This window comes from Tupaia chinensis, unplaced genomic scaffold, assembly GCF_000334495.1.
Source record: "Tupaia chinensis unplaced genomic scaffold, TupChi_1.0 Scaffold000180_1, whole genome shotgun sequence".
In the NCBI taxonomy this organism is placed as follows: Eukaryota; Metazoa; Chordata; class Mammalia; order Scandentia; family Tupaiidae; genus Tupaia; species Tupaia belangeri.
Genome location: NW_006159655.1, coordinates 976852 through 997044, shown reverse-complemented (window position 1 = coordinate 997044; position 20193 = coordinate 976852). Strand labels below are relative to the sequence as shown.

The 20193-nt window shown below is 36.3% G+C and overlaps 1 protein-coding gene across 1 annotated transcript in view; it reads right to left on the bottom strand.

Annotated features, from left to right (window-relative positions):
• Positions 1-2994: 2994 nt before the first annotated feature.
• NDC80 (NDC80 kinetochore complex component) overlaps positions 2995-20193 on the bottom strand; it is a 64506-nt gene continuing 47307 nt past the window's right edge. Inside the window, exons 13-17 of the mRNA XM_006146483.3 lie at positions 16074-16163; positions 13463-13555; positions 11182-11312; positions 8445-8547; positions 2995-3298 (exon numbers count right to left, since the gene is read on the bottom strand). Of these exons, the coding sequence (XP_006146545.1) occupies positions 3161-3298; positions 8445-8547; positions 11182-11312; positions 13463-13555; positions 16074-16163 (555 nt within the window). The 3' untranslated portion in view covers positions 2995-3160. The remainder of the gene's footprint in view (positions 3299-8444; positions 8548-11181; positions 11313-13462; positions 13556-16073; positions 16164-20193) is intronic.

The following is a 20193-nucleotide window of genomic DNA, read 5'->3' as shown; positions in this document are numbered from 1 at the left end:
TATTTTAAAGAATGTGTCTCAAATTTTAATGTACATATAAAATAACTTCGTGATCATTTTAAAATGTAGACTTCAATTCTGATTTTGATTCAGTAACCAAACTATAAAACTTTTAGAATAAAACATAGGTGAAAGTCAGAATGATGCTGGCAGAGGTTTCTTGGGTTTGGCAAAGATTTCTTAAGTACTGTACAAAATGCAGTGGGTATGAAAGAAAAAAAGCAATGAACTGGGTTTCATCAAAATAAAAAAATCTTTGTTCTTGACAAGACACTATTAAGAAAATGAAGTTAGGTCTCAGACTGGGAGAAAATTTAAAGGGCTTCTATCTATAATATATAAAGGACCTTTATAAATCAATAAGACAAAAAATCCAGTAAAATTATGGGCAAATATTTGAAGGGGTACTTTACCATGAAGATATATGGATGACATATAAAGACATGGAAAGGTGTTTAACATTATTAGTCATTAAGCAAATACAAAATTGTTTCACATTGAGATAGGACCATATACTCTTAGGATGGTAAACATTTAAAAGACCAGGAATGGAAAATGGAACAGTGGTAAAATGCAAAGCTCCGTAAGGCTGACCCACATGGGAAGGTTCTGGCTTGGCATCGAAGATCTCTCTGAGTAGACCAGGCATTTGTGTGTCCATGGTCCAGGATTGGCTGGGGCTTGGGGTAAATTGTAATGTCAGGAACCTGTTGTTGGTGCTGTCTTTCTTGCTCACTGGAGAAATAAATACATAGACTGACCATACCAAGTATAAGTAAAGGACGTGGAGCAACCGGAACACTCATACACTGCAGGTGGAAACATAATATGGTACAACCACTTCAGAAAACAGTTTGTGAATTTCTTAAAAGTTAAATATGCATCTACTCTATATAGATTAGCAATTTCACTCGTAGGTATTTTTTAACCTGAGAGAAATGAAAGCCTGTGTTCATACAAATACATATATGATTGTTCATGTTTTTATTAATAAAAGTAAAAAATTATAAATAACCCAATGACCATTGACAGATGAATGGATAAAGCTAATTCAGTGCACGCACACAACAGAGTATTACTTGGCAGTAAGAAGAATGAACTATTGACACATGAAACAACACACATGAATTTTGAAATAATTGTGACTAAAAGAAATCATAGAGAAAAGTACAGATGATGTCTTATTTATTTATATAAAATTCCATAAGTTGGAAAGTGGTCTATAGTAATGGGAAAGAGATCAGTGCTTGCATGAGGATTGGGGTGAGGGTGGGGGTAATATAGGGGCAAAACTGCAAAGGGCCAAAGCAAAGTTTTGGTGGTAATATTTATTAGCTTGATTGTGAGGTATATTTATAACTGCATTGTAGTTCTAACAATTCCACAGGAGAAGGCAATACTTTTTCCACACCAGATTTTGAGTGGCAAAGCTTGCAAGTGATATGTGTCATCCAAGAACACAATGGCTGTATGTGGCTGGTGTACTAGAGAGTGTAAATAGAGCTTCTATTAAAGTTCTACAGAAGCTGGTGTACTAGAGAGTGTAAATAGAGCTTTTAGTAAAGTTCTACTGGATATCAGAAGTCAAAATTCTTGTGCACACTGGTAACTATTGATCTTATCATATCTTAGTTATCTCCCAATAATGACCTTTCTTTGTTCATTCCACCTCTCAGGCTGAATGCTATCCTCCTTAAAAAGCTTTGTTGTAATGCCATTCCAAACAGTCTATTGCTTACTTTTTATCATGTTCTTCATTCTGACTTATATCAGAGTTGGAATAAAGATCAAAGGATAGAACATTCAACTGGAGGCAGATGTCAATTCCATTCATTTCCTGTTTAAAAACCTGACATTTTAACAGGATTTCCTCATCATCCCTAATATTTATTTTTCACAGCTCCGTGGCTAAAATCAGGATTGTGAATCAGTTTAGGTTCCAGTGTGACTTCTAGTACTTAAAAAGTATGACCTAAGGTAGAACAAAGCTCTAGGAATGAAGTCTCATCTCTAAAATAAGGAAGTCGAACTAGATTATTTTATTTTTTCTTCTGATTCTGACATTCTATATTTTTCTACTGTAAAGATAAGATGAAGCCAGAAAGAATTTTAGCTTCTTGGAAAGTCACTGGGCTTTAGGTTGGTAATGGATTGGCCTATTGCATCCAGTCATTAACAACGTTTCAGTCACACTGTACCAACTTTTGTATGTTTATATAAGGGATCAGCAAACATTGTTGGCTTTGTGAGTTGTTGTATATACATTCAGCCATTTATGTTCATGGGTTCTGCAGATGCAACCAACCCCATCAAAAATGTTTTGCTGGGATCAGCGAATGGTGTAATGATTTTCACTGGACTCCCGTAGTCGACCACAGTTTGAATCCCCGACCTGGTGGCCTAAAACTCATACCAAGTGCATATGCATGCATGTCCAGAATCTCAAGAGGAGAATGGAGAAGGGATTGTGGTTGGACCACCACCCCCACCCCCAGTTCTAAGGGGGTAATTTCTTGCTTTCTGTCTCTTTGGCAAGTGTATGCAACCTACAGCAAAAATCGTTAAAAAAAAATGTTTTGCTGATGTGCACTATGTAGTTATGCCTATGACAGTTTGACTTTGTCATTATTTCCTAAACAATATAGTAAAACAACTACTTACGTAGCATCTATATTGTTATCAGGTATTCTAAGCAATGCAGAGATGAGTTAAAGTATAAGAGATGTGAATAGATTATATGTATTTTATACAAAGGACTTGAGCATACTTTTGGTATCCAAAGGCGTCCTAGAACCAATCCCCTAGTGTACTAAGGAATGACTATACTCAACTCTGCCATTGTAGTGCAAAAGCTGGCTAGCCAATATGTAAATAATTGGGTGTGACTGATTTGTCTTATATGATAGGTTACTAACTTTTGGTTTAGACCTATGTTTCTTGCCCCACCATTTAAAGTTAGACAAAGAAAGGACGGGGGAAAAAAACATACTTTGATGAAATTTTATTTACTACAGCCCTGTATATAATTTGTTTTTCACACTTAACGATAGCAATCCATATTGTCATAATTTAAATTATTAACATTGTTATCATAATTTCAGTTATATGCATTTTTTTGTTAATAAACTAGATTTATAAAGATGTAGTAAAAAATTTATCTTCATTCATCAGAAGCCTTAAGTAGAGCAGCTTTCTTCTTATACTTGTCTGCAATCTCTCCAATATTTTCCAAGAGATCTTCAGACATGCAGTCTTCACATTCTCTATCAACTTTAATAATCTGCTCCTCAAGGTGTTTCTAGTGGAAACAATAGCAATTGTTAATGTAAAAAACATTGGTTTCTTTAAAAATATTTAACTGTGCCATTTACAAACAAGAGTGTAATATTTGTAAGTTAAGAGAAAAAAAGGAAGCCAGTCGGTGGTGTGGTGGTTGGGGAAGCTGGATCCCACATGGCCGAATGTGTTTTTTTTTTGAGAGGTTTTTGCTATAGGGCACGTGTGCTCGCCAGACAGAGAGAGACAGAGTGACAGAAAGTGAGACATCACCCCCCGGGGGAATGGCTGCGCCTCAATCCCTTCTCCTCCGTTCTCCTCTTGGGATCTTGGGCACACACGCACACACTCCCGGCGTGAGTTTTAAGCCACTGGGGCCGGGACTCGAAACATGTTCAACTACATGGGAGTCCAGTGACATAGCCATTATGCTAACTGCTGGTCCCCGAATGTGTGGTTCAAGGTGGCTTGAAAAAACACACTGGGTGTGTGTGCTCAAAATCCTAAGAGGACAATGGAGGAGCAGGGACTGACTTTAGAGTGGCCATCCCTCCAGGAGATAATTTGTTTAAGCAGCAATAGGAATTTCATAATCTATGTTATTTGTTTATTGCTATTTCAAACATTAATACTATTAACAAATTGCTACAAACTAGGTAGCTTAAAACAACAGAAATTTATTCTCTCATCATTTGGGAAGATTAGAAGTTTAGCATCAAGTTGTCAACAGGGCCATGCTCTCTTTGAAGGCTGTAAGGAAGAATCCTTTGCTTCTTTCAAGGTTTTAGTAGTTCCAAGCAATCTTTGGGGCTCCTTAGCTTGTAGCTAAAACACTCCAACATATGCCTCTATCTTCACATAGCCTTCTTACTAAGATCGCCGTCACCAGATTTAGAGTCTACCCTAATCCAATATGACCTCATCTTTACTAGTGACATTTGCAAAGACCCTACTTCCAAATAATGTCATATTCTAATATTTTGGATAAACATGAATTTCAAGGGAACAATGTTCAACTCTGTATAGTACCCTAGCATATGGTATAAAAATTTCTTCAGAGTAAATACCTGGAGAGAACTGCATAGGTATGTTCACCTTTATTAGAAAGTATCAAATTGTTTTTCTAAAATTGTTGTATCAATTCACACAACTCTCAACAGTAAACGATGATTCCCATTTCACTACAAACTTGCTGGCATTTGGTATCATCAAACTTTAATTTTTTTGTCAATTTCTTAAGTGTGGAAATAATATATCTTTTCATGTATCTGTTGGCCATGTTTGCTCTTTTTTTCAATTCCCATTGCAGTCTTTTAAAAATTAGTTTACTATAGGGTGCCAGTGCTCTTGTGGAGGCGGGGGGGCGGGTGGGGAGTGAGAAAGTCAGAAATCATACCCCACGCCTCAATCCTTTCTCCTTCATTCTCCTCTCTGGATTTTGGATAGGAACACACATACACACATGGACCCTGCATGTTTTCCAAGCAGTGATCGGCCATGTGGGATCCTTCCACCTTCACTTTCTCACCACCTGCTGGCCCCCAATTGAAGTCTTTTGTTCCCTTTCTTCAGTTTTCACAGGTCACTATATATCTGGATCATAATCCTTTATTAGTTGTGCATGAGTGTGTGTGTTTTTAAATTGCCATAGGGCAAGTGCACTCACCAGAGACCAGGAAAGAAAAACAGAGAGGGGAAAAAACACTCCTCTCTTTCACTTCTCCATCCTGCTGGGATTTTGGGCACATGTGCATAGATGCCTTGTGTGTTTTTCAAGCTGCTCTGGTCAGGATTTGAACCATAGTTGGCCATGTGGGATATAGCTTCCTTAAGCACTAGGATGCAAGGTTGGCCCTATCAGTTGTGTTTTTAAATATCTTCCATCATTTGTACCTTGTTCTATTTCTTTTGATGTTGAGATTTTAATGTAAATAAAACTACATTTATAGATAATTTCTTTTGAGGTTTGTATATTTTGTGTCTAATACAAGAATATCTTTATAACCTCTGAGGTATAAAGATAGTCTCTTACAATTCATCTAAAGTTAAAAAATTTAGCACCTCGGACCAGCGGTTAGCGTAATGGCTATGTCGCTGGACTCCCACATAGTCGACTGCAGTTCGAGTCCTGGACCCAGTGGCTTAAACTCACGCCGGGCGTGTGTGTGTGCGTGTGCCCGAGATCCCAAGAGGAGAATGGAGGAGAAGGGATTGCAGCGTGGCCATCCCCCCTGGGGGGTGATTTCTCGCTTTCTATCTCTCTGTCTCTGTCTGTCTGGCAAGCGCACACGCCCTATAGCAAAAACCTCTCAAAAAAAAAAAAATTAGCACCTCTCTTCGTCCATCTGAAACTGATTTCTGTATAGACTTTAAGGGAGAGATCCTGTTTCTTTAATTGAACAATTCATTTGATCCTACTATTCTGCAATATTGCCTCTACAAAAGATTTTATATTCCTCAGAGAAGTAGGATCTCAGAATGAGTTAGGGGACCAGCAGTTAGCATAATGGCTAGGTTGCTGGACTCCCATGTAGTTAACCACACGGTTCAAGTTCCGGACCCGGTGACCTAAACTCATGTCGGGCACGTGTGTGTGCGTTCCTGTCCAAGATCCTGAGAGGAGAATGGAAGAGAAAGGATTGCAGCATGGCCATCCCCGCGGGGGGGTGATTTCTCGCTTTCTGTCTGTCTCTGTCTTTCTGGCGAGTGCACGCGCCCTATAGCAAAAACCTCCTCAAAAAAAAAAAAAAAAAAGGAGTTAGGAAACTTTTGCAGTAAAGGGTCAAATAATAAATACTTTAGACTTGACAGGCCAGGTGGGTTTTCACCGCCATGTGATCAACGCTGCCACTGTAGTGCAAAAGAGGTTATAGACAGTACGGAAACAAATGAGGTGGCTGTGTTTCAATAAAAGTTTACTTATAAAAACAGGCTGTGAGCACAGTTTGTTGAACCCTGATCTAGACCATCAAGCCAGACACAGCACACATATGAGACTCCAACAGCTGCTCAGAGAAATACTCTGTCCCATAAGAAAAATATACTATCTAAAGATACCATTAGATCCAAATTTGTGTTTTATTCATGCTAACTTCATTACTCATTTTAAAATTTCCTCACATTACATTTGACTTTTTATGCTTCTTCCCTGTTACCAGTTAAGCTATTAAACATTTTATACTTTCTGATCATGGCTTTTGCATAATACAAACTGCTTAGTATAAGTATATGTTGAATTTGGTGTGATCTTAAACCACACTGAACTACATTCAAACCAAAACATAATAGTAACCTACCATTAGATTTTCAAATCTAACTTATGTTAACTGACTAAAACTTTAATAGTTCTGTTTACATTTCACACGAATTCCCTAGTGGCAAGTCACTAATGAATTAACATAGAGGACAGACTAATAGGGATAACAGAAACTTAGAGGTGCTAAGGATGTTGGCAATCAATTACTACAACACCCTCATTTTATAGATGAAGAAAGTGAAGAACAGAAGAAATAAAATGATATATACAAGTAGACGTTATAAACTTAAGCCATCAGTTGTATGCTATGAATGAGCTTATCTGTTATGCATCTATAATAGAAGTATTATACATTATCCTTGGAGGAATAAGAAAATATTCACTCAAATAATTTTCAGGCATATGGTTTAGATGAATAATAATGGTTGAAAGGATCTAAGCAAACATACAGAGCCACTAAGTGGTTCAATTAGGAAGAAGAGGATAGAATCAAGTTTTCTAATGTGGTACCCACAAGGCTTTTTCTTTTATTTTTTGGAGATTTTTGGGTATAGGGCACAGGCGCTCACTGGAGAGACAGAAAGTGAGAAATCTCCTCCAAGGGGGGATCGTAATGCCACAATCCTTTCTTCTCTATTCTCCTCTTGAGATTTTGGGTATGTATGCACACATGCCTGGTGTGAGTTTTAAACCACTGGGTCCAGGACTCGAACCATGGTCAACTATGTAGAATTCCAGAGATGTAACCATTCTGGCATCTGCTGGTCCCAAATTATCCACAAATTTTATAGTTCAGTAATTTATCTTAGCTTTTAAGGGACTATACATAGGTTGAAGGAATAGCTTTATTGTTGAACTTTCAAGCTATGTGAAGAGTGGGGATAAGGTAAACTTCATGTTTCAGAAATACTTTACTCTGTGTTTATATCACTGGACTCCCACGTAGTTGACCATGGTTCAAATCCTGGACCTGGAGGCTTAAACTCATGCTGGGTGCATGTGTGTGCATGCCCAAGATCCTGAGAGAAGAAATTGTAGTGTGGCTATCCCTCTCAAAGGGGAGATGTATTGCATTCTGTATCTCCAGCAAGTGCAAGCACCCTATAGCAAAAAATCTCTCTCTAAAAAGAAAAAAAGCATTGCTGTGAAAAAATATAATTGGGGACAGTTGGCATAATGGCTATGCCACTAGACTCCCATGTAGTCAACTGTGGTTCGAGTCCCTGAACCGGTGGCTTAGATTCATACCAGGCGCATGTGCATGTGTGCCCAAGATCCTGAGAGGAGAATGGAGGAGAAGGGATTGCGGCGTGACCATCCCCCCTGGGGGGTGATTTCTCGCTTTCTGTCTCTCTGTCTTTCTGGTGAGTGCATACACCCTATAGCAAAAACCTCTCCAAATAAATAAATAAATAATTCTTAAAAAAAAAAGAAAAAATATAAGTGTATGTTTATGCAAACAAAACAGATTACTTATAAAATGCACAAAAATAGGGAACCAGCAGTTAGCGTAATGGCTATGTCGCTGGACTCCCACGTAGTCGACCGCGGTTCGTGTCCCGGACCCGGTGGCTTGAAACTCACACAGGGCGCGTGTGCCTGCCTGCCCAAGATCCCAGGAGGAGAATGGAGGAGAAGGGATTGCGGCGTGACCATCCCCCCTGGGGGGTGATTTCTCGCTTTCTGTCTCTATGTCTCTCTCTGTCTGTCTGGCGAGCGCACGCGCCCTACAGTGAAAATCTCTCCAAAAAAAAAAAGCACAAGTATATTAGGATTCTCCTGACAGATTTTTACTAGACCATATTTTCAAAAGAAATAAAATTCATCATTTAATTCCTACAAAACAAAATAGTAACACATCAAAGTTTGAAAAATGTTTCTTAGAATATATGAGAGAACTTCTCACACATACCTCCACAGACCCTACGTGTGTAGCAACCATCTCTAAAAGACGTTGTAAGTTATTTCCAACTTTTCGTCTTTCTTCAGTTGTAGTCTGCACAACTAGTTGATATCTGCAAAGTAAAAACTCTGGTTTAAGTTGTCTAGAAAAAAAATTAATATATCACTTCCAGTTACCTCACTTTCTATTTCCATATTCAATAAAAAGCAACTTGTGATTGGTCTATGTGCTGCTTGCTATATATAGTCACAGTGGCCCAGCTATCAATCATTACAACAGAAATAAAAACATTTTCAAAAAATCTTTGTAAGCAACAGCACCAAAAATTCATATAGCTTTTTGGAGTGACTATTACATGTTTTGGAGTGAATGTTCTTACGTGCATTTCCAAAGGGATTATAAACTCAAATATATTTAGGAACAAGACAGAAAATTTATAAATGGAGGACTGTAAGTTTTATATTTAGGCATTCATATTCAAATTCAAAACAAACAAAACTACAGGCCAAATAAACCTCAATTAAGATTTCTTTCTTTTTTTAATTTTAGAATTATTTAGTTTTTAATTATTAATTCATTTCTATTTTTCAATTTGACTAGAGAGAGACACACAGAGAGAGAAAGAGAGAGAGAGAGAGAGAGGGAAAGTGAGAAAATAAGCCATCAGTTCCAGGACTCCAATCGTGGTCAATCATGTGGGAATGTCCAGTGTCTTAACCACCACACCATCTGCTGGTCTCAACCTCAACTAAGGTTTCTATCCCTAGACTACAAATAAAGAAATGAAGAGAGGTGGCTTTCACAAAGGCTTATACTTGCAATCTCAAAATAAGAAGTTTCTAGTTATTTGAGGACCATTTTAGACTTAAAAAATGTGTATTGGGGCAGGCAGATGGCATAGTGGTTAAGGTGCTGGATTCCCACATGCTGACTATGGTTAGAGTTGGACCTCGTGGCTTGCTTTCCCACTTTCCCTTTCTCTTTGTCTCTGCCTCTCTCTGGTCAAATAAAAAATACCAACAATAAATGGAATTAAATAAATAAATCTTTAAAAAATGTATATTTTTACATAAATGTACACAGTGTCTATAGATGAACTATTTAGTATATTGATTTTACATAGGGGGCATAAGAAAATTATATATACAAAGGCAGAATATTCTTTAAAGAAAGGATGCTAGTATTTTTAGTAAAAGTTATTACATAGAGGGGTACAATTTTTCCTATAGAAGTTTTAAAATCTATAAGGGAAAATGAAGGGAAAAAAATTTGATGGTGTATAATTTTATTACTATGGGAATTTCTAAAACACAAAACAAAATATACAGTAAATTCTTCTATACTGCTTGCTTGGAAATGTGCATTTGTTCCAACTGGACTGATATACTTAGTAGCAATATGCAAAATCTGAGCATAATGTAGATTTCACTTTGCTTATGCCAATTTTCTTGAGAAATACTTGAAAGTATATACAAAACAAACATGCATATATTTCAAATGTCTGCCAGTTACCTCAGTTCACCACTTCTATAATAAGCCACATGCATCTACAACTGGTGTTAACAATTCTCTATCCCATTTCAAATAACTATCCTTTCACCTTTCACAGTAACTCATAAGCTGCAATACTGATTGTCCATTTCCCAAAGGAAATGGCAGGATATATATATATATATATATATCTTTTTAGTTTTTGCCACAGAGTGTGTGTACTCACTGGAGAGACAGAGACAGAGAGAAGAAGAGAGAGAAATCACCCCATCTTGGGAGTATGGACATGCTGCAATCCCGTCTCCATTTTCTTCTTGAGATTTTGAGCACGAACCCACATGCGCCTGGTGTGAGTTTTAAGCCAGTATGTCTGGGATCTGAACTGCGGTTGGCCATATGAGAGTCCAGCGCCTTACCCAGCATATCAACTACTGTACCCATGGCAGGTTTTTATTTCTTTCTAAGGTGAAGGTTCTATATTTATTGTAACATTTATGTATTTTTTACAGTTTATTTATTTATTAAGGGAGACAGAGATAATGCAACCCGATAGGGTCTTTACGCTGTGATCCACTTCCAGCTCCAGAATGCCTGGATAACGGGCATGTGTGTGCCTGATGTACTCCAGAAGGTCTCTAGATGTGAACCAAAACTTTTCCACATGTGTCTGCCTTAGGTTCCCATCTTTTGTTTGTGTATGTCACTAATGGAGCATTTGAGTGTTGCGTCCAATATCGGTTTTCCCATAAGTTTTGTGATTTTTATTGCATGATTTTGCAGTGTGGTTATTATTAGGAAGGCTGTGTTATAGCAGACTAACTTACAGATAATTTACAGTATAATTATGTTTTACTATATTTTATATGTAATTTATAGAAACTATAACTTAAAAATGTGAGAAGCTTAGTGGAGTTTATTAAAGCTTAGTGGGATTTCATTAAAATTCACTGACAAATAGCCAAACTTACTTGAATGGTTTTAAAATTTTGTTGTTTTCAGGGATTAGAAGCCATTTTTTAATTAGATCTATAAAATGAGTAATTTCTTGGTGAGCAAACTAATAGTAGCTGAATGTACTTGTCAAAGGAAAACATACCTTTACTAAGCTGCTCTGGTTAAGTTCTATTCACTATTTCTTCCACCCTAAATAACTTTATAATATAAAAGAAAGCAAATAAAATAAGATGTATTTTTAAAGAAATATTAAATAATTAATCTGAAAATAAGCTCATAAATACTGGAGAGATAAACTTACTCCCGTTGAACAGCATCTAATTCATTCATAGCTTCACTGAGACCCTCGTTAACAGCACTTTCTAGCAGGTGCTTGTGTTTCTCCAAGGACTCAAGCTCATTGGCACATTTTTCATCCTCTTCCTCAGCTTCCTGATAAAGCATCAGGATAAAGTCATGGTTATGGTTATTTTTCAAAAATGTTTATTTATTTTTCCCATGAGAGACAGAAAGGGAGAGAAACAGCACTTCAAGAAGTTCTTAATACCATGGTCCACCCCAAGATCTCACCTAGCCCCAAATCATGGGCAAGTACATGACTGATAAACTCAGGGAGGTTTCTGGACTTCAATTGGTAACCTTACCATATGAGATTACTTCATAGACTGTCACATTTTACTGCTGTGCCATTGTCTGGTCCCAAGCTATGTTTTTTTGAAATTCATATTCTACATAATCCAGGTAGTATTTATTTACTTATTTTTTAATTAGGCTTTTGCCATAGGAGGTGTGTGCTTGCCAGAGTGAGACAGAGAGGGAAAGTTAAGAAATTATACCCCAGGGATAATGGCCACACTGCAATCCCTTTTTCATTCTCCTCTTGGGATTTTGGGCATGCACGCACACGTACTCAGTGTGTTTCAAGCCTCCATGTCTGGAATTTGAACTACAGTTATCTATGTTGCAGTCCAGTGTATTAACCACCACACCACCTGCTGGCTCTGTCTGAGAGATTTTTAAATATTCCTGGGGAGCCTACACTATAAACACAGATAAGACTTTTTCAAAAGGACTGTTAGGATTCCCTCAGCAGGATTTTTCTAAACTATAGAACATCTTATGGTACCTTGATTTCAATTTTTTTCTCCTGAGTATCAAGGAGGCATTATTTCACAGACTTATTAGGTGAATAATAGGTATATAATAACAGGTAATTATTTCACAGATTTATTAGCTATACATGAAGCAGCCCAAATTCATCAATCCTTAGTTTTGTGAAGATACATTCTTTCATTTAAGTGTTTCTGAGAATACAGTCAATTACTGTAATGGAGGACATAAGAAAAATAAAAATAATTAACTGAGTGTCTCATATTTTACATGTAGATCTTATCAAGTGGTGTATTTTCTAAGAATTTCACACTACTTAAAAAAATGTATAGGGGAACCAGCAGTTAGCGTAATGGCTATGTCGCTGGACCCCCACGTAGTCGACCGCGGTTCGCGTCCCGGACCCGGTGGCTTAAAAATCTCACGCCGGGCGCATGTACGTGCGTGCCCAAGATCTCGAGAGGAGAATGGAGGAGAAGGGATTGCGGCATGACCATCCCTCCTGGGGGGTGATTTCTCGCCTTCTGTCTCTATGTCTCTCTCTGTCTGTCTGGCGAGTGCACACACCCTATAGTGAAAACCTCTCCAAAAAAAAGGTTGTATGAAATGGAATTAAAGTATCAATTAATTAAAAACATGTATAGACCTTAAATATACAGACAAGTCAAAAGAAAAGTTTTAAATTCCTGATACTTTTTTGACACAACTAAAGTAAAAAATATTGGTGTCAAAATTTTTCCATATAGGGGCCAGCAGGTGGCGTAGTGGCTGAGGCACACTGGACTCCCTCCCCACATGGCCAACCATGGTTTGAGTTCTGGACTTGGTGGCTTGCTTTCTCACTTTCCCTCTTTCTCTCCATGTCTCTCTCTGGTCAAATTAAAATAAATATATAATAAATAAAATTTAAAAATAAACTTTTTTTTCCACATAAACTATGTAAGTAATAATGAACAGTGTCATTTGAATACTTCTCTAAGTAAAGTATGGGTCACAAGGTGGGATAAAGTGGCAGAGAATCAGTCTTATTCTTTTACTCACCTAGGTTTCATGTAAATAAATAGACTGGTATTTGGCCAGGATCCTTAGTTTGCAACTACTCTTGATGGGCAACTACATATACAAAAGGCTTTATAGGAGTTCAATCTTTAGGCATAGGTCATGTTTAAGTCATACGAAAGTAAAAGAAGTTACATTTAAAACATGTTTTAGTACTACAAAAATACTGAATCATATATATGAGAATAAAATATTAATAGAACAGTAAGTGCATTCTGTGGTAAAATAGCTCTAGTTCAGAAAAATGTCCTTTATGAAACAAAATAACTTCCTACAATAAATTTGGAAGCTAAGCTAAAACAAGTTAGAGTATATAGCTTAAAGATTTCAGTTTTGATGTCAGAATGTATACCTAGACAATAAATCATGACATAGCTTCAGCTACTCTATATAAACTATGGCCAAGTTCTTACCTTAACTTTTTGTTGGTAAAGATCATCCAGTTTTTGGACTTCTTCTTTGAGAGTTCTCACACTTCTCCTGCTTTCTGTTATCATTGTATTCAACTTGGGGAATAAAAGTTATGTTGAGAAATCAGTCTACACATCAAAGACATTTTAACAAGTTACTGAATTTTTTTTTTTTTGGGGAGAGGTTTTCGCTATAGGGCGTGTGCGCTCGCCAGACAGACAGAGAGACACAAAGCGAAAAATCACCCCCCAGGGGGGAAGGTCACGCCACAACCCCTTCTTCTCCATTCTCCTCTTGGGATCTTGGACACACACGCACATGCACCTGGCATGAATTTTAAGCCACCGGGTCTGGGACATGAACCGCGGTCGATTACATGGGAGTCCAGCGACATAGCCATTATGCTAACTGTTGGTCCCAACAAGTTACTGAATTTTTATATTATCAATCAACTAACTGACCTATGTTGTTCTTCTAGTCCTTTTGGTCTCTCATCTATCATTCATCCAAAAAGTTTACTATTCCCAAAAGAGAAATTAATTTCAAAGGCATTTCAAAATAAGGGTACTAATGTATTTTTCTACTAGTAGCTGGGAGTGCTTTTTAAACTCTCACTTATATTATATAAATATTATAATTATTACTACTGTTAATTTATAAACAAATTAGTATAATTTTTAAATAATTATTTTATTTATTATCACTATTATTTTTAACTTGACCACAGAGAGACAGAGAGAGAGAGAGAGGGAGAGAAAGCAAGCCACCACGTATGGGAATTGAACTGCAGTCAGCCATGTGGGAGTCTAGCACCTTAACCACCACGCCAACCTGATCCTCTAAATTATTTTTGCTCTCTAGTTTTGAAGTCTAGCTTTACTTAGACTTTATCTATTTTTGCTAGTTACCTAGCTTTTCATTGTATGTTCGCTTTCTGGGATGTTTAAAAAAAAAGTTCATATTAGTTTTTTTAGATAATGTTTGCTATTTGGTTTCAGTCATGCATTCTTCCAAAGAGTAATAGCCATATTTAATCTTGTTAAAGCTAGCCATGTGTATTTAAGATCAGTTGAGACCAGTTGAGACCAAAACAGAATTTTGAATTCTCTTGAAATTCCATGATCCTGAATGAAAAACCTAGTTAAAAATAAAAACAAAAAAACCCACTTAATTTATCACAGCTAAATGATACACATCTTTCAAAGGTAGCTACTTCAAACCCCTTTTAGTATAAAAAGAGAATAAATGATCTCAAGTTAAAGAGGCAATTTTCTATTAAACAAAGGAACTTACTTAGTTTCCTATCACTTCATCATCAGTGATAAGTAAAGCCTAGAATGTTTAAATTCCTTTTTTGAAGTAAAAATAAATCATTTTAATATACATTTTTTTGCTTCTGTTAATGTATCATTTATTTTTCCTGTGCATGTGTATTTATCTAGTTTGACTTGCTTCAAATTTATTTATTTTTAAATATGGAGCAATCTGCAAGAAGAGATGGTTAAATTGAACTGTTTATTCTTAAACAGCAGGACCTTGTCCCCGAAGAGCTTTACCTACTTGAACATTTTCAAAAAGCCCTAGGAGGCAGCTTAGCATGGTGCTTTTTCACTGAACTCTCTTATTTGGAAGATAGCAAACTAGATCTAGACCTTGTCAAGCCCACTGGTTGCTTCTATTCATATCGCAGTTCAGTTGGGTAAGTGGTAGAGGCTGAATGATAAGCAGATCTTTTCAGAACACAGCTGGGTGACTTAGCTTCATTTTGGAAAAGTCAATAGAATCACGAGAACCTTCCTAATGGTCTAATTTGCTTGAAGGTTCTCTAGCTATCTAAGAAGGGAACTATCGATCCTTGTGGAGTCTTTTCTTATAAGCACTCTTATGGCATTACAGTGTTTTCTTCTCCAGCCATCATTAGATAGTGGGGTGATTTTGTGTACTTGATGTAGAGTTGAAAGTAGGAAGACATCTACTTCCTTTTTTTTTAAAATAATTTTTTTTCATTTAAATTCATTTATTATTATTACTATTAGTATTTTAATTTGACCAGAGAGAGACAGAATGAGATTTTGAAAGAGGGAAAATGAGAAAGCAAGCTGCCAGTTTCAGGACTCAAACCACAGTCTGCCATGTGGGAATCCAGCGCCCTTAACCACCACCCACCTGCCGGCCCCGACATCTACTTTCTTAATTAGAGTAGTATGTAGCCTTCTCATTTGCTGCCAAATGGATCAAACCAAACGGATTTAACCCTGTTGGCTGCACTTCTTGAACAGTAACAGCTTCATTAATGGTTTGTTCCTTCTGGCATTCCTCTGCCTCCTTTAGGGGTTAGAAGTAGATGGGACAGAAGGCAGTGACTAACAGGGAGTCGAAACCACTGAAAATGAGTGCAGTGAGCAGGTTCTGGGACCTGGCAGGGCGGGGCTGCCCTGACCCCTTTTTATTCCATAATAATTACTTCAAATATATCTGTCAAAGGTATACCCAATTCTGTTTTTCATAAAAAAAGTAATCCCTTAGCAATCAGAAAACACAAATCACATTTAATTTTAGGTTTTATAAATCTTATATTTGCTTTTAATGATTCTTTTATGTTTAACTACTTACTTGTTCTAAAGTATCCTCTAAACCCATTTTTTTATTTAGAGCCTTATTAATTTCTTCTTCGGTTTCATTCAGGAGTTCCTTGAGAGGCACCTATAAAATACATAGGCATGTGGGTGATATAACATGTAATTATGACATTTTTCTTATGAGCCATCTAAATATTGTGATAGGAAGAGACATATTTGGAGAAAAAAAGTAAAACATGATATTTTAAATTGAATATATCATCAATAAGAAAACAAAACTAACTTTTAATGGAATTTCTGTAATCATAAATCTGCTTTTGAGCATCTGCAAAATTCAATATTTTCTCATCTATTCTAAAAATTCACCATTATTATTTAAACATTTCACATATACACTTAGTTTACGTAGTTTACTGCAGTATTTTTGGGGAAACAGTTTATGTGTAGGTTGCATTTTTTATGACATGTTCTCTAGATGTATTGATTTTTCTTAATCCTTTTCAGCTCTAAGTCTCACAATTCCGTTTTTCTTATGTTTATCTTCTGTTCTACTGGTTTTATTCCAGCACACTACTTTATTGCTTCTCTTTTTCTCTTTTTTGAGGTGAAATTCATATTTTAAAATGGTTAAGCTAAAATAGTTTAAAATAAATTTAACACAAAATTAAACCTTTCAAAGTATGCAATTCAGAGTCAGTTGGTACATTCACAACGTTGTATAAATATCATCTCTTGATCCAAAACATTTCACCACTCCAAAAGAAACTCCACATCATTATAAGTCATCTTTTGAATTTATTGTGGTGTTTTAATGTTGGTTTGCCTTTTTTTTTTGAATTATTATTTTTTATTTATCTTAATTAATTAATTAATTAATTAATTTTAAATTTGCTTAGAGAGGGGAGGAGGGAGGTGAGAGAGAGAGAAAGCAAGCCACTGGGTCCAGGACTTGAACAGCGGTCGGCCATGTGGGAGGCCAGTGCCCTTAACCACGACGCCACCTGCTGGCCCCAGTTTGCTTTTTTTTTTTTTTTTTTTTAAAAAGATGCAATAGTCTCTCAAATCTCTTTATGAACTTTTCACTGAATACTATTTATGACAGTTGGTGTTGTACCTTATTGATGTTTTTTCTACTTTTATTATTCTATTATTATGTAAAACTGTTTCCAGAGGTCAAATTAAAATTCTCTTTTCTGAGCACATGCATTCCTTTTGTACCAGGTAATCTTTTCTACAGTGATATGATTAATTGTAATAGACATGTCAAACTGTTCAAAATAGTGGTAAGTAAACTCTATCTGCCTGCCTCCTGCCTATCTATTGACACATCAATCGATTTATCTACAATACCTACTCAGCTAGCTGGCTACTGGCTTGAGAAACAATTCAGTAAGGAATTAAATGTTCATTGGACGAATTTTTTTTTTTTTCCTATTGAAAATAAGTCTAGCTTGATTTAATCAACGTCTGTCCCAACAATCTATAATGTTTGGGAAGCAGTGTGTTTTATCTCTAGCACCTGACTGGTTTGGAACATAATATGAACAGAGTAAATATTTGCTGAATGAATGAATGGATGGATGAATGAATGAATGAATAAGTCCTGTCTCAAGGAAAAAAAATGCATAGCTTTTGATTTTAATTGACATTCTTCTATTTAAAAACTAAGTATTCTGAAAACTGACTTTTTGGGGACTACTATAATATTTAAATCTGTGAATAACTTGAGCAGTTACAATAAAATAACCTAAACATTTTCTTAACCCAAATACCTGACTGACTATGCTTTGAAATAAGGTACACAATTCTCATTGTTTATTGCTGGCATTCTTAATGCCCCTTAACACTTTGTCTTAAAATGTGTCCTTGTGCCTACAATTTTTTTCAACAGACCACCTCCAAAAAATATCTCAAGATTTCATTTCAGGATCACCATCTCTACGAAATCTTTTCTGCTGCATAGGAAGAACTGATCTTGTTTTTTGCCATAGGGTGCATGTGCTTACCGGAGAGAGACAGAAAAAGACAGTGAGAAGGAAAGTGAGAAATCACCCCCGGGGGGCATGGGGGAGATGGCCACATCATAATCCCTTCTCTTCCTGGGATCCTGGGCATGCATGCACATGTGCCCGGCATGATTTTCAAACCACCAAATCTGGAACTTGCAGTGGGGTTTGTCATGTAGGAGTCCAGTGCCTTAACCAGTATGTCACCTGCTAGCCCCCACTGTAAATATTTGTAATAAAGCATCTCCTACCTACCTATCTACCTATTTAATTTATTTATGCCTTTTTTCCATTCGGGGGAATAATAGTAACCAGACAGCAAGAGTTAGGTCATCATTGTCTTTATTGTCCTGGTTATCTATTGTAATTTTGTTTTTTAAATTTGCTATAGGGCGCATGCACTTGCTAGAGAGAGAGAGAGAGAGAGCAAGCATCCCCCAGGGGGATGGTTATGCTGAAATCCCTTTTCCTCCATTCTCCTATCAGGATTTTTAGCACACAGGCACACACGCCTGGCATGTTTTTTAAGTCACTGGGCCCAGAACTCGAACGGTGCAGCTGGCCATGTAGGATCCAGCCACTTTAACCACTGAGCTACTTGGATGGCTCCCTGGTATCTATCTTCTATGTAATCAAATTTTACTGGCTAGTTGAATAAGATAAAGTAGGTAGAGAGGTAGAAAAGGTTTTGAGTTAGATATAAAGGAGTGAAGATTTTTCCTACCAAGAAGAAAGACAGAATTTCAAACACTTAAAGATGCCAATGATATAATTTAAATACCTTTGAAGTAGCCATGATTACTTACATAAACTTGAGCTTATAATTTAAATCCCTTTGAAGTAGCCATGATTACTTACATAAACTTGAGCTCTGTACTTGACAAGGCAGTTGGCACCAGATTCAGGATTAAACTTAATTTCAAAGTCATATCCTTTGGAATTCTCAGCACCCTTAGGAATAAGTTTTAATTTTCTAGCTAATTTGTGATACTCTGCTAACTGTGTTTCAATCTGTAAGGAGAGAATAGAAAAGAAATGTTAAAAATAAAGTAGCCCTGTTTCATATGGCTTTCAACTGGCATTTCTGTAATTTTATACGAAATATATATGTTTTTAGTAGTTTAGTAATTTCTAGAAGTAAAGGTGGCAGTTTTAAAATATATAGAGAATAAAAGGTTTTATGATACTAAATTAGAATAATTTTAAGACTGTAATTAATAAACAATATGTTATTATTCTTCTATTCACAAATACTTTGGAATACTATATTTAGATAAAAACAAAATTTTTTTTAAGGTTCCAGATAGAGAAATTATAAAACCAAAACTATCTTAGTTTTGTCAATGCATAGACTATTTACCTAAAAATAAGTGAAATGTAGTTACTTAAATCTCAAAATAATAATTTACTGTATTGGTGAAAATATTTTAAACATATTTAATTTTCCTGCTCTCCTTCAAGGCTCTGTTCAAATTTATGTCATCAGAGAGGCTTTCCCTTAAATACAACCTCCAATTTTTCTAAACCTTCACTTTATTTCTATTCATAGCACTCATCACTACCTGTTGTATTATTTGTTCACCTCTGCTGTAACAATGTAAGCCCCATGAAAGCAGTTGTAACTACAGCACACAGAACAGTGCTTGGTATAGTAGATATTTAATATTTTATTGGATAAATGAATCTCAAGTCTAGGTAACTTATTTTTACATGGATTCCTCCATTTAATACACACTTAATTTCTCAGTGCTATTATTCATCCATAAAAATGAATCGTTTGAGTAAACGAATGCAAGAACACAAATAGGAACTTGCTTAAATAATTAGCAATTTCCAAAAATGCATCAGATCTCAAAAGTAATAATACTTAAATTGAAAATGTTTCTGTTAAGGATCCAGGAAATCATGTCTATTACTATAATACAGTGGCTCTCTAGGAACTCCTATGGCCTATAGGTCCATTTGTTCTTTTTTTTGAGAGGTTTTTGCTATAGGGCACATGTGCTCACCAGAAAGAGAGAGACAGAGAGACAGAAAACGAGAAATCACCCCTCCAGAGGGATGGCCATGCCACAATCCCTTCTCCTTCATTCTCCTCTTGGGATCTTGGGCATGCAAGCACATGCGCCCAGCGTGAGTTTAAGCCAC